Source organism: Mustela lutreola, chromosome 2 (genome assembly GCF_030435805.1).
Source record: "Mustela lutreola isolate mMusLut2 chromosome 2, mMusLut2.pri, whole genome shotgun sequence".
Taxonomy (NCBI): Eukaryota; Metazoa; Chordata; class Mammalia; order Carnivora; family Mustelidae; genus Mustela; species Mustela lutreola.
Genome location: NC_081291.1, coordinates 71011903 through 71027062, shown reverse-complemented (window position 1 = coordinate 71027062; position 15160 = coordinate 71011903). Strand labels below are relative to the sequence as shown.

The window sequence follows — 15160 nt, the reverse complement described above, 5'->3', positions numbered from 1 at the left end:
CAACAAGTAGTTAATAAGCCAAAGTGATCTAATACACTGTATAGCAAATATAGACAACAATATTACCATAATTATGGAATGTGATCAGCACAAAGGGCAATCATATTACAATATATAAATGTATCAAAGTGGCATTTTGTATACCTTAAATTTATACAATGTTACAGGTCAAGTTTATTCAATAATAAATAATGCAAGCAAATCTCTCAAGTCTATAGGATATCACAGCTTGTTTGAAATTATGGATTATATGGGCATCATAATGCATTCAAGAATGCTAGAAACATCCAGGGGTTTCTTAATTTAGTGTAGAAATTATTTTTATCATCAAAATTTGTACTTAATCACCAGGAAAAAAAAACACTTTATTATAGCCTTTAAATAATGTCAAATGTTTCTCCTTTGACAGAATGAGGCTCCAAAAAATTTATCTTGATTTCATGTACACAGTTGATGAAAAAAAATTAGACCACTATCGGAGTAGACTGATTTTCTATTTAAAGTATCTGATAATATTGTGTGAAGCTGGCATCATTTCACCATCGATGAAATCAATGTATGTGTACAAGAAAACTTGAAATAAAAGAAATTAACTTAAAAGAAAAATCATTTGAATTGAAAAGCTATGTATCATGGAATGATGTGTAAAGTGATGTTGTGCGTGTTAAAATGTTATCTTCAAACTTTTGGAATAATTGCCTATAGCAGATTCATGTGTTCTGGTGTTATTAGAAATATTCCTCAGGCCCATTATGGGTATTAAATGCTGATGAATATTTTGGACAACTAACATGCTTGTTGTTAACTATCTTGAGAAATGGAAATACAGTACTTGATTTTCTTGAAATATGCATTTCCTTTCTTTTTTTCTTCTTAAGATTTTATTTATTTCTTGACAGAGAGAGCACAAGCAGGCAAATTAGAAGGCAGAGGGAGAAGCAGACTTTCCGATGAGCAGGGAGCTCAATGTGGGGTTCAATCTCAGGACCCTGGGATCATGACCTGAGCTGAAGGCAGATGCTTAACTGACTGAGCCACCCAGGAACTCCTCCTTTCTTAATTCATTGTTACCAAAAGGATTTATTGCAAAATAGTTACCAAAAATAAATAACTAAACAGTTGTAGACCATTCTAAGTAGTAAGGGCATTCAAACTACACCAAGTCCAAATTCCTCATCCCTATTTTCTGCACATATTTATTATAAACCTAACTGATAATGTCCCATTTTTTCTACTGACCTGTTGAGTAGTGGCCTCATGCATCTTTCAAGCTACTGAAAAACTGCCTAATAAACTAAGTGGCTGGCAGGAGCTTTGAATACTTTTCCCACAATGACCAAAGACTGTAAGGAGTGAGCTGTCTCTATCTATTTGGGACTCAGCATACTTGATTATATAATTGATTTATACAGTATGTATAATTGATATATACTGTCCTTGAAAGGGAGAAGATGGTTACATGGCATCAGAAAAAAATCAGGGGAAATGAGATGGGTCACTGGTTAGCTTCCATGTTTAGTCATTGTTCAAGTGAAAACCATGCATGCATCTCACACACTATTAGATGAGAACATTCGCAAACTAGAAATACAAGATTGAGGATTGCCCTTTTGGCTTATCTTAATCCTACTATTAATATTTCTTCAGAAATTGAAAAATCTAGGTCAAATATGAAAGTGGATGGGATACTGGGACAACAGGTATAAATAGGAGGTATGAACCAGGATGTTTGGTCATTCAGTGTTTCCTGTTTGCCAGAGCAAAAAGCAGAAGAGTTTGGAAAATATTAGTGGCTAATCTTCAATATAACCAGGTGTTGACACCTGTTCTTCCCAGAATATTGGCATCATTAGAATAAATCAATACAGGCTTTGGTGCCTATAGGTAGTTATTAACTGAGTAAACGGTTTATTTTTAATTCCGTCAGCAAATATAATCATGGAAGGAAACCCATAAGGCTTACATTAAAAGAAGTACATAGCAACAGAGAACTCTGTAGCAAGTACAAACTGCCTTGCCACTTGGCTTCATGTCACAAAAGACACAATACTTTACGTGTGTGTTGCAGATAGGAATGTCTTATGAAGCTTGGGCAGAAGAGACAGTAGAATGGCAATGCAAATCCCTAGAAGTTAAGAGTTGAATCAACTACTCTCCTTTGGATTAGCAGTTTGTATCCTGCTACTGGGCCCTGGTGGAGATTGACCACTGGACCACAGAGACCATCAAAGCCTGACACCTTAGCTGGTCTTATGAATGGGCTATTTTGAATTGTATAGCAGAATTCCACTCTGAAATGGAAAGGTTATATACATCAGTAGGTCTGGAAGGAACAAGTAAATTGATGAGCAGGTGGCTCAGATTCCCATGGCACTTGGTTTTATTGATTTGCTGCCTCTACCTCCACCCACACTTAGGGATTCATGAGGAGTTTCACTTAACAGAGGAGAAAACTTGGGCCTTCTTTATATATGAGTGTCTACAGCATGGCACTAGCCATCGCCACTGTGATACAGGACTGAAAAAGCAGTAGTAGGCACCTGGGTGGCTCAGTGGTTAAACATCTGACTTCAGCTTAGGTCATGATCTAAGTGTCCTGGGATCGAGCCCTGCACTATCTCCCCACTCAACTGGTAATCTGCTTGTCCCTCTGTACCCTCCCATCCTGCTCAGGTGCACTCTTTCTCTCTCCCTAATAAATAAATAAAACATTAAAAAAGTAGTAGTGACACAAAAGGACAAACATTATATGACTCTATTTACATGAGGTACCTAGAACAGTCAAATTTGGAGAGACTGAAAGTAGCACAATAGTTACCAGTGGCTGGGAGGCTGAGGAAATGGGATTTATTGTTTAACGAGTACAAAGTTGAAACTTTAGGGATGCTGAAAAATTTCTGGAGATGGGTGGTGGTGATGGTTGCACAACAATGTGGATGTACTTAAGATCACAGATTACCCTTAAAAGTGGTAGGTTTTGGGCGCCTGGATGGCTCAGTGGGTAAAGCCGCTGCCTTCGGCTCAGGTCATGATCTCAGGGTCCTGGGATCGAGTCCCGCATCGGGCTCTCTGCTCAGCAGGGAGCCTGCTTCCTCCTCTCTCTCTCTCTCTGCTTGCCTCTCTGCCTACTTGTGATCTCTCTCTGTCAAATAAATAAATAAAATCTTTTTTTAAAAAAGGTGGTGGGTTTTGTGTTAAACATATTTTTACCACAATGAAAAAAAAAAAAAAAAACAGTAGCCAAAGAAAATTCTCCCAATGGGTACAACTTTGGTTAATATGACCAATAGCCTTATGAATCTGCACTGATCTACAGATAATACCTAAAATAGTTGGTCAGAGACCTAAAGAATTCAAGACTGGAAGACTGATTACAAGGATATCAGTATGCACCTCTGGGAATTAGAAATCTGTTAATATATGTGTAACGTAGGCTCCCCAGAGGCATTCAGTCGAGAGGATGCCCTTAATAATGGGGTGGACACCTTGGAGAATGAAACCCATTCTCTAGTTGTCAGGTACCTCTTTCTATAGCCATATCTGTGCTTCTATAGTAGAACCATATATGTAGAGATGATGGTAGCAGAAGTGGGGGCCACACAGGAGTGGAATAATACAAACATCTATTTTTAGATTTGATCTGACTACCACCACTGCTGAATGTCTAACGTGCCAACAGCAGAAGCCACCATGAGTCCTCATACAGCATAATTCCCTAGCTGGTCCCTCCTGTTGGCTACATGTGGGATAAGTTGTTTGTATTGGATCCTTTATCCACAGTCACAATTATTTGCTCTTATTGGAATAGATCCTTTTTCTAGATATGATATTGCCTTCCTTGCCTGCTTTGCTTCTACTAGTATGACTACCATGGACTCCTAGAATGCCCCATCCTTTGCCTTCCGATCATGCATTACATCATCTAGTAACAAGAAACTGATTTTGCAGTAAAAGCAGTAGGAGTCATGTCCCTGAATTTTAGGGTAGCCATGTCCCTGAATTTTACCACATGCCTCATTACCAAGAAGTAGGTGGCTCGATAGAAAGCTGAGGTGCCTAGCTGGCGACAATACCTTGAGAGGTTAGGGCACTTACCCAGGATACAGATGTATCTTAAACCATCAGAAATGGTGTCATTTCTCTTATAGACAGAACACACTGTCTAAAACCAAGGAGCGGAAGTGGGTATGATCTCCCTTCCATTACCAATAATAACCCACCTACAAAAGTTTTGCATACCATCCCCTCAACCTTTAGATTGGTGAACTGAGAGGCTTGGGTGGGCAAAGAAATATACTTTCGTCAGTAAACACACAGGCATGTGCTGGTAACTTGGAAGCAAAGATTGCTCTCCAACAGACAGAGGAGAAGGTCACTGTATTGATCGGTGATTGGTCCTGATTACGAAGGGAAACTTGTGTTGCTGCTACATAATAAGGCATGAATGACTATGTTCAGATCCCAGAGAACTCCCATGTCCAAAGACAATAGTCAGTGAGAAACTATAGTCAACAAATAAAGATAGATCCTTAGTATCAGTGAAAGTTTGGATCCCTCCCACCAGTTAAAAAAAAAAAAAAAAAAAGTCATGCAGGCCAAGATGCTCAGAGAATGGAAGGATGGGGGGAGCATTGCCCTGATTATCAAATAAGACCTCATGACCAGTTATGGAAATGGTTCTCTAGCATCCATATTTTATAATTATTTACTTCTCCCCTTTTCCTTTTATGTGAAAGAACACATATGTGAAAATAACCACTGACAGTGGTTAATATTATAGTTTAGCTCCAAGTGAGAATATGATTGAATCGACATAGAGAAACTGATAGGACATTGTGTTTCCCCTGTTTTGTTTTGAATTCTCTTCATCCAAATGAAGAATAGATGGGCTGTGTGGTTGTTTTCCAACTGTCTCTCCAGTCCCATTTTCTGCCTTTCTCTAACCAACTCCGTACCATGAGAGAATGACCTGGTAAGGACTCTGACACCTGAGCTCCTTTGCCCTGCAGCTGTCAAAAGGTTCAGCCAATAGGAGGCATAACAAGGAAGCTGAAGGGTCCAAGGAGAGAGATGGTGGGGTATTTCTTCCCCACTCCCTTCCTACCAGATAAGTGGCAGCAATTTTGCCCCTCTACGTATGGCTAACATTCCTTTCAGGCAACCTCTTCCATGGCCATGGCTCTTGCTGAGTTTTGGTAACACCTCAACCTCCCTTCCTACCCATAGACCTCAGAGTTGTGATGGCTTCCGACTGTTGATGGTCAAGACCTCTGCCATTTCTTATTGGTTCTCTCAACCGTGCCCACATCTCTGTACGTGGTCCTTTTATTAAGCTTCCTTCTATTAAACCTAAGTAGGTTTAATAGAACCTACTAAATTCATAGGGGTGAATTTTGAAGTATTTGTTATTGAGGTATAAACAACATTCAAGAGAACACACAGATTTTAAGTGTACAGTTTAGTGAGGTTTAACAAATGTGTACATTCATGTGACCACCATCCTCATCAGGATATAGACTGTTTCCATTAGGTCAGAATTTCCTTTGTGTTCCTGCCTTGTCAAAGGCAATCATGTTATTTATTGTCACCACAGATTAGTTTTGCCCCTCTTGAGCTTCTTATGAATGGAATCATAAAGTATAATTCACTCAGCAACCACATTATCGAGTATACGAGTATTTCATTCTTTTGATTACTAAATAACAGTCCATTGTGTGAATATGATATGGTTTTTCTGTTCATCTGTTGATGATGTTTGGGTTGCTTCCAATTTTAATTGTGACTAAAGCTGCTGTAAAATTTGTGTACATATCTTTCTGTGGATATAAGTTTTATTTCTTTTGGATATATATCTAGAGGTGGAATTCTTTGTCACAGGAGAGATGTACATTTAACTGTATAGGAAAGTATCAAAGAGTTTTCTAAATCGGCTGCACCAAACCTTTAGAGCATACCATCTCCCCAAATTAGGACAAGCCAAGACAGATCTGAAAAGTGACAAACTTTAAAATGTTATTAGGATTAGACAGTAATAGTCAATTGACTATTCTAAACACATTAGTGGCACAGATACTGAGAGATTCAGTTAGTAGCTCCAGCAGGTGCCTCCCTCCCCTCCATTCTGAGCAATAATCAGGCTTTAAAACGTCCCCTCCCACTCAGACATGTGAAGTCTCACTCCTTAGGTTACCAGCTAGCTGTTAGAAGAGAAGTAGCTAAATAAATTGATTTACACTTACATGTGAATGATGGTCAGGTCTCACTGCATTTAATGCCCCAGAACATTTTTATTTTACAAGCACAGTTTTGTGTGTGTGTGTGTGTGTGTGTGTGTGTGTGTGTTTTAAGGGAAAGGGGCAGGGGCAGAGAAAGAGACAGAGAGAGAGAGAGAATCTTAAGGCAGCTCCATCCTCAGCACAGAGCCCTAGGGCTCAATCTCACAACCCCTAAGATCATGACCTGAACTGAAATGAGAAGTCTGACACTTTATTAATGGATTGAGTCACCCAGGAGCCCCTAAAAGAAAAGTTTTATTTCACAAAGGAATTAACCACTAATAATAGCCTTGTCATTGACATTTGGAACAAGGAGAGGAGATTATCTTTTCAAAAATATATGAGTTGAAAATGACACCCGTAGTAAACCAATGTGCATTCAAATTCTAGTTTTTACATTTAGAAAAGAAAGTAGGTAGCTTTTCAATGTCTGTGTCCTAGTTCATTGTCTTGGGGACAAGCGTCTGTTCCTTTTAGCACCAATCACTTGTTCATCTTAAGTACCTATAATTTAAGTTTGAGCTTGGTTGTTTTTTTGTTTTTTTGTTTTTTGTCTGTTTGTTTGTTTGTTTGTTTTTTTGACAGATCGGAGCCCCCCACAGAGTCAGGCACAATCTGGGCACTCACTACACGTATCTGTTGACCAGTACGTTAAGGTTGAAGGGACTTGTAAACTATACAGTGTCACGGATGCCCCAGTTACAATACTGATCTTTATTACTCCCCATACGAAGAATGCAAATCCTCCTCCTCCCGCTGAATGATGCTAATGCTATGAACAGGACGGGGGTGAGCGAGGAAAAGGAACCAATCCAGAGCAGGGGCTCCTGCAGCAGAATTCGGTGGGACACTTTAGAATGTGTGTTCCCAGCCCTGACCAACAGAATCCAGAATTCGGGCCTGGGTCAAGGTCAAGGAAGCCCTGATTTGGAAGGTGTGAAAACGGTGACAACCGCACCCGCGCTGTCGGTGCTGAGAAATGTTAGGGCGTACCTTGAAAGGTCGTGAAGGAAGCGTCTGGAAGATGTTCCTCTGTGAGGGCCTTCCATGCCACGCTTTTCGGAGGAGTCTCGCTGTTGCGTGCGTTTCACTCCTCAGAGTGAGGCTGGCAAGTTAGAGTCTTCTTTTTCATACACACGCTCCTGCTCTAGGGGAGGACGCCAACTGCAAAGTCAAGAGGCAGAGGACAGAATTAGACATTCGGTTTTGAACGGTCCTCCTGGAGAGCCCGGCCTCTCACACTGCGTCACCCTTTCGCCGCGGGTCTCCGGGGCAGGCGGGGGTTCCCTGCAGCCGGCTCTGTGCTCTCCCCGCCTCTCCGTGCCCTCATCCTCCGCCCCGGCGGCGCCCCGGGAGCTCGGCGTCCGGCGCAGCCTCTTTTGGTACCGAGGCCTCCAGGTGCCCGGCACGAAGGCGGAGCCGGGTCCAGCCGCCTCCCCGGCGCCTCGGATGAGACCCCCGGGAGCTCAGGGGCCCCAGCGCGGCGGCTCCTGGCGCCCGGCCTCCCTGAGCTGTGCACGCTCCTCCCTCCGGCGAGCGGGGCGCGAAGCCCGCGGAGCAGAGCGCAGTGCGCACAGCCGAGTGGAGCACGAGGGGCAGTGGCCGCGCAGCCGCGCCCGCCGCGGGAGCCCGCGCTCGAGCCAGCCGCGCGTGGACGCTCGGACCATGGCTGCCGAGGGACGCGGCCCCCGCGTCCAGCTCTGGGCGGCGGCGCTGCTCCTGCTCGGTCTGCCGCGCCTCTCGGTGCGGGCGGATGGTGAGTGTGCGCGGAGTGCCGGGGGTGGCGCGTGGGGTCCGGGAGGGGAAACCGAGGGTCGCTGGGGTGCTCTCCCCCGCAAGCCTGGCGGGGAACGACGCGAGCGGCGCCCGGGCGACCCTGTGTCCCTCGCCTGACCCACCGAGTGTCCGCTTGCCCCAGCGTCCCCCACCCCAACCCCGGTCTGTGAACCCTTCCTCCAGGCACTGGAGAAAGCCTGTGCGATGGTCCGGCAGCCCGCAGTTAGCCTTCCGAAAATCTTCATGAGAGGTCTATCACAATGAAATCACGTCTAGGGTGCCCTGGAACCTCTTCGGCAGAGGTAGAACTTTCCACGTGTATTGAATGTCCTCCTGGTGCCAGGGCGGAGAAGATTCTTCCCTCGGTTGTTTGGCTAGGTCCACGAATATTTTAAAGATGAGTGGGAATCAAGTAGATAAAGGGGAGAAGAGAATGTCTTGTGGGGGAGGAAATAGCATGTGCAGAGGGCCTGTGAATAGCAGGGGAAATGGAATAAATGATGAAGTGGCTGGGGCCGAGACTGCAAGGTGAGGATGTCATTTGACACAAAGCTGGAGAAGTAGATAAGGAACAGATTATTGCAGGTTGAAAGAATCGACCTGCTTTTTTTGTTTGTTTTTTGCTTCTTGAACCTCAATTAAGCTTTCAGTACTTCCCTTAAATTGGCAGGATAAGAGCCTATATCGGCTAAGTTTTGAAAAGTTAATTCAGCTGTATTTTGATTTTGGAACAAAACCCTGTTGACTTGGTGGAGGAGAATCTGAGAGAAAAGAAGCCAGCTGTTTCCATATCCATGAACAGTTTCTAGAAAATCCAAGCTTGAGACAAATTACATTGATGAAGGAGGAAAAACCCTCACCTTTGGGATGCTTTGTGTATTTTTTTAAAAAAAGATTTTATTTATTTATTTGACAGAAACACAGTGAGAGAGGGAATACAAGCAGGGGGAGTGGAAGAGGGAGAAGCAGGCTCCCCCCTGAGCAGGGAGTCTGATGGGGGGGGGGGGAGGGCTCTATCCCAGGAACGGGGGATCAGGACCTGAGCAGAGCACACAAGGACTGAGCCACCCAGACGGCCCCAGCTTTGTGTATTTTTAAACGTCATTGATTTTTAGTAAGCAATATCGATGAAATGAGAAGGCTCCACAAAAAGAAGCATGGTGATTAGGGAAAGAAGAAACTTCCAGATATTATCTTAGAATTTTTGGTACTTTTGTCCTTAGTGCCAGCTTGAAAACTTCCAGATATTATCTTAGAATTTTTGGTACTTTTATCCTTAGTGCCAGCTTGAAAAACTCTTTATTTCTAATTAAAGATGATGTCTTATTTCTTCATAACCTTAGATTACTAGAGAAGAAAACAGTTTTAACTTTGAAGGCTCCCCATAATAACTTCATTTTTTTAAATTGAGATGTAATTCACATAAAAGTTGCCATTTAAAAATTCACAATTCAGGGGTTTCTCATATATTCATTATGTTGTTCAGCCATCACCACAATTTAACTCCTGAAAATGTCTATTCCCTCAGACAAAATCCCATATTTATTAGCAGTCAATCCGATATTCATTTTTTACTGTAGTATTTTTTTTTTTGCCTGACACAGAGTCATGAAAATTAAGCTGATTTTAAAGAATGTAAGTAGAATAAATTGGAGTTAGTATTAACTTTTGAACATTGTATACTATTGTACCAACTTAATTCCTTTTAAAGAATTATCTCTGCAGTCAAAGAAGCTTTAGAGTTTCACCCTATTGTTACTGCTTAAATAGAATGCCAAATGAATACGGATCAGTATTTTGCACCTCTCTGGCTTGAGGTGGGTCATAGAAAAATGGAGGCAGAAATATCACTGGAGAAGGAGAGAGTAACAGCAGCACGAGAGTTTGTTTTCTTGTTGCTCCTTGCCAGAAATGCTTCCATTTCTCCCTTCTCCTTTCTTTCCTTCTCCCCCTACCCCAGTTATGGGTACACTTGCTTTCAAGAAACTCCATTTGCTGAGTTCCAACTTTTATAATAGAGCCATTCAAGAATTAGAGCCTATATTATGAAAGGATTCTTTTCTTTACCAAATATAAGTTTAACTACTACCACTTTCCACATTTAGTTATTTGTGTTCTACAGTAATGGAAGGAAGAAGAAGAAAGGTTCAGCTAAACTGTGATGTGTTATAGACATTTGAAGAGAGATTTGGAGTTCTTAAAAACTCTATTGACCTATTAAAAATAAGTCAGTGAGATAAATTCAAATGAAGAATATTTAGTTTACATTTGGCTAGTAAGATATGCACTTGATATATAAAAGATATCTGTGTTTTTTCCTTTTTTCTACTGTACTTTTAAAATACTTTTGAAACTGAAAATTTTTCACATTAATTGGATGCAAATTAACTGCAATACAGGAAAGGATTCATTAATTCAACATATAATTTATTGAGCATCTACTGTAAGCGAGGTACAACTTTCACTGTTGGAGATAGAATGGTGAGGAGAAATAGGTCCTTGCTATCAGGTAGCTTAAAATCCAATGGGTTAGAGAGTCAGTAGGCAAATGATTACATGAATGGAATGTGAAGCTGCAAATCTGATAGGTGATGAAATTAAAGGATAGAGATACTGTGAGAGCATGTACTAGAAAGTTTGGATTTGGTGTAGGAGGGTCTGAGGGGAAAGAATGAATGTCTAGGTAGAGAATATCATGATACAAACAAAACAAAACTGTGAGCAGGGAAAATGGGCCATGTGATAAGAGAATGGCTGGAGCCAAGAGTCCAAAGTGGCAGTGGTTTGAAATGATGCTAAGGAAATTGGAGGGGGTAGAATGAGGTAGGTCCTCATAAACAAAAGTTGTGTTTTAATCCAAAAAAGGGAAGGAAGCCGCTGGATGATTTCCAGTAGTAGAATGATAAGATTTGCATTTTGAAAAGATCACCCTGATTGTGGTGTAGGGAGAAATGGATGGGACCAGGGCAAGATTAGATATAGAGAGACTGTATAGGATGCCATTTTAGTTGTGCAGGTGAGAGACGGTAGAGGTATAAAGGTGGGTGGGGTGAATGGAAAGGGTCTGGACTGAAGAGAAGAATGGGAGTCATCTGTGTTAAGTATGGTCTTTGAAACCATGCTTGTGGATAGAATCCTAGGGAAAGGTTTCACAGTGAGGAGAGATGACCTAGAACTGAGCCTGGAGTGAAAAAACAGATTTAGGGTTATTGACTCTGTGTTCATGAGATATATTGGCCTGTAATTTTCATTTCTTAAAATGTTCTTGGTATTGCCATCAGGATCATGATGACTTTCTTTTAAGATTTGTTTGTTTGTTTGTTTGTTTTAGAGAGAGTGAGCATGGGAGAAGTACAGGGAGAGAGTCTCAAACAGACTCCATGCTGAGAGCAGAGTCCAAAGTGGGGCTTGATGTCACAACCCTGAGATCACAGCCTGAGCCAAAAGCAAGTTGGATACTTAACTGACAGAGCCACTCAGGTGCCCCTGGGATTATGATGATTTCTAAAATAGGTTGGGAAGCTGTTCCCTCTTCTGTTCTCTGAAAAGATTGCTGCAAAGGGGCGCCTGGGTGGCTCAGTCAGTTAAGCGACTGCTTTCGGCTTGAGTCATGATCCCAGGGGCCTGGGACAGGCTCTCTGCTCTGTGGAGAGCCTGTTTCTCCCTCTCCCTCTGCCTGCCTCTCTGCCTACTTGTTTTCTGTCAAATAAATAAATAAAATCTTAAAAAAAAAAAACAACCTTAAAAAAAAAAAAGATTGCTGCAAGGTGAGCTGTTGTTTTGCTTTATTTAGTGTTTGATAGTGAGATCATATGTGTTTGAGGGTTTTCTCATGGGAAGATTTTAAATGAAGAATTTATTATTATTTTTAAGATTTTATTTATTTATTTTAGAGAGTAGAGTGGGAGAGAGAGAGAGGGAGGGAGGGAACGAGGGGTGGAGGTGGAGTGGAGAGGGAGAGGGAGAAGCAGTCTTCCCACTGAGCAGGGAGCTTGACATGGAGCTCAATTCCAGGACTCTGGGATCATGACCTGAGCTGAATGCAGACACCCAACCAACTGAGCCACCCAGGGGCCCCTAAATGATGAATTTAATTTCTTTAAGTAGGTAAAGAGATACTCAGATTTCCTTTTTCATTTAGAGTTGGTTTTAAGTTTGCTTTTTAATGAAATTTGTCCATTTCATCTAAATTTTCGTCCAAATGTACTGCATATATGACATAAAAATCTTGTTTTCTTTTCAGTGTCCATGGGATCTGTAGTGATGTCCCCTTTCATTCTTGATATTGCTAATTTTATTTTCTCTATTTTTTGTCTTGATTAACTTTGCTAGGGATTTATCAATTTTATCATTCTTTAGAAAGAAGCAAATTTTTGCTTTATTTTCTCTATTGTATATCTGCTTTTCATTTCATTGATTTTTGTTCCATTTTTATTTTCTTCCTTCTACTTTTTTAGAAACTTTAATTTTATGTTCTTTTGTGTTTTTAAGATAGAAAATTAGATCATTGGTTATCAACTATTCTACCTTTGTAATATGAGCATTTGAGACTCTAAATGTCCCTCAAATACTACTTTAGTTTCTCTAGCAGTTTTTGTCACTTACATAAAAATATTTCAGTTGTGGTTTCTTCTTTGAACCATGGTTTATTTAGAAGTGTATTTTGTAACTTCCTTGCACAAGGGGATTTTCCTAGTTATTATTTTGCTATTAAGGGGCAGTATAATTTGGTGCTTACGATTAAGGATGTAAACGCTGGTTTTGTATCCCAGCTGTGTGATCTTGGACAAATCATTAATACTAAATCTTAACTATAAATTGGGAGAGTAGGGGTGCCTGGGTGGCTCAGTCAGTTAAGCATTTGCCTTCAGCTCAGCTCATGATCCCAGGATGCTGGGATTGAGCCCTGCATCAGCCTCCCTGCTCAGCAGAGAGCCTAATTCTCCCTTTCCCTCTGTGGCTACCCCTGCCTATGCGCATTCTCTCTCTCTCTCTCTCTCTGAGAAATAAATAAAATCTTTTTTATAAAAAATAAGGATAATAACACCTACATCACAGAGTTATTATAAAGATTAATTTAATGAGTATTTGTCAAGTAATTTGAATAACACCTGGCCCATAGTAAACACTGTATAAGTGTTCAGTAAATAAAACAAGTGATTTTAGGTTATTTGTATTGTGATTTTAAAATATGCTTTGTATGATTTCAGTGTTTAAAAGTTTTTCGATTTATCTTGCAGCTCAGTATTTGAACAATTTTACAAATGTCCTTTGTGTGTCTAAAATGAATGTGTATTTTGTAGTATACAGTATTGTGCATTGGTCCTTACATCAAGTGTGTTAATTTTGTTGCTTAAATCTTCTATATTCTTCCCAAGTTTTCCTGTTTTATCAATTACTGAGGAGGATAGTGTTTAAAATTATTAATTTTAACTGTGGATTTTCCAGTTCTCCCTGTAGTTTTGTTAATACTGCTTTCTTTCAGTCTAGAGTTGTTATTTAAGTGTTTAAAATTATTTTATATTACTCATGAAATAACTATCATCATAATAGAACCTGTTCTTCTCTAGCGATGTCTTTTTTAATAACAGCTTTATTGAAACATGATTCATATGCCGTACAATTCACCCATTTAAAGTGTGTGATTCACTGGTCTTTAGTATATACTCACAGAATTATGAATCACTACACACAATTTTAGAACAGTTTTTTTTTTGCCCCCAAATAAACCCTATATCCATTAACATTTACTCCTTGTTTCTCCTCAACTCCCCAAGTCCTCGGCAACTACTTTCTGTCTCTGAATTTGCCTGTTTTGGACATTTCATGTAAATGGAATCACACAATATGTGAGCTTCTGTGACTGGCTTCTTTTACTTAGCATAATGTTTTTATCCATTTGCAGCATGTATCAGCACTTCATTTCATTTCACTGCCAAATAACATTCCATTGTTTGGATATTCATACCGTACTTTATTGATCCATTCATCAGTTGATGGTCACTGAGTGGATTCTACTTTTTGGCTGTTATAAGCACAATTTTACAATTATGAACTCAATTTATTATTTATTACACATAATTCTGCTATGAACATTCATATAGAAGTTTTTATATAAGTATGTTTTTAGTTCTCTTGGGTATTCATCTGAGAGTGTGATTGCTGGGTCATATGATAACTCTATGAGAAATTGCTATTAACTGAGAAACTTCTAGGCTGTTTTCCAAAGCAGCTACATTCTTTTACATTTCCACCAGCAGTGTTTGAACGTTCCACTTTTTCTACATCCTCACCATCGTTTTTGTCAAAATATGGTTTTTTTGATGATAGCCATCCTTGTGGGCATGAAGTAATATCTCATGGTTTTGATTTATGTTTTTCTGTTGGCTAATAATGTTGAACATCTTTTCATGTGCTGATTGGCCATTTCTTTAAAGATGTCTGTTCAGGGGTGCCTGGGTAGCTCAGTCAGTTGGGTGTTTGCCTTTGGCTCAGGTCATGATCCCCGGGTCCTGGGATGGAGCCATTTGTGGGTCTCCCTGCTCAGCAGGGAGACTGCTTCTCCCTTTCCCTCCCCCTTTGTCCCCTGCTGCTCGTGCTCTTTGTCTCTCTCAAATAAATAAACAAAATCTTTTTTTAAAAAGGTGTCTGTTCAGATCCTTTGCCCATTTTTAATTTTTTTAATTTTTAATTTTTTTTAAAGATTTTCTTTATTTATTTGACAGACAGAGATCACAAGTAGTCAGAGAGGAAGGCAGAGAGAGAGGGAGGGAAGCAGGCTCCCTGCGGAGCAGAGAGCCTGATGCGGGGCTCGATCCCAGGACCCTGGGACCATGACCTGAGCTGAAGGCAGAAGCTTTAACCCACTGAGCCACCCAGGCATCCCTGCCCGTTTTTTAAATACCATTTTAGCCCTTCTTAAATATACAGTTCTGGGGCATTAAGTATACTCACATTGTTGTACAACCATCACCACCACTCATCTCCAGAACTTTTTCATCTTTGCCAGCTGCAACTCTGTCCCCATTAAGCATTAGTTCTCTTTCCTCCCCACCCCAGCCCTGGAAACTCCCTTTCTATTTTCTGTCTCTGTAATTTGACTGATTTAC

The 15160-nt window shown here is 40.7% G+C and overlaps 1 protein-coding gene across 1 annotated transcript in view; it reads left to right on the top strand.

Moving 5' to 3' along the window:
• The first annotated feature begins 7565 nt into the window (after positions 1-7565).
• SUSD5 (sushi domain containing 5) overlaps positions 7566-15160 on the top strand; it is a 51266-nt gene continuing 43671 nt past the window's right edge. Inside the window, exon 1 of the mRNA XM_059162203.1 lies at positions 7566-8031. Coding sequence (XP_059018186.1) covers positions 7725-8031 — 307 coding nt within the window. The 5' untranslated portion in view covers positions 7566-7724. The remainder of the gene's footprint in view (positions 8032-15160) is intronic.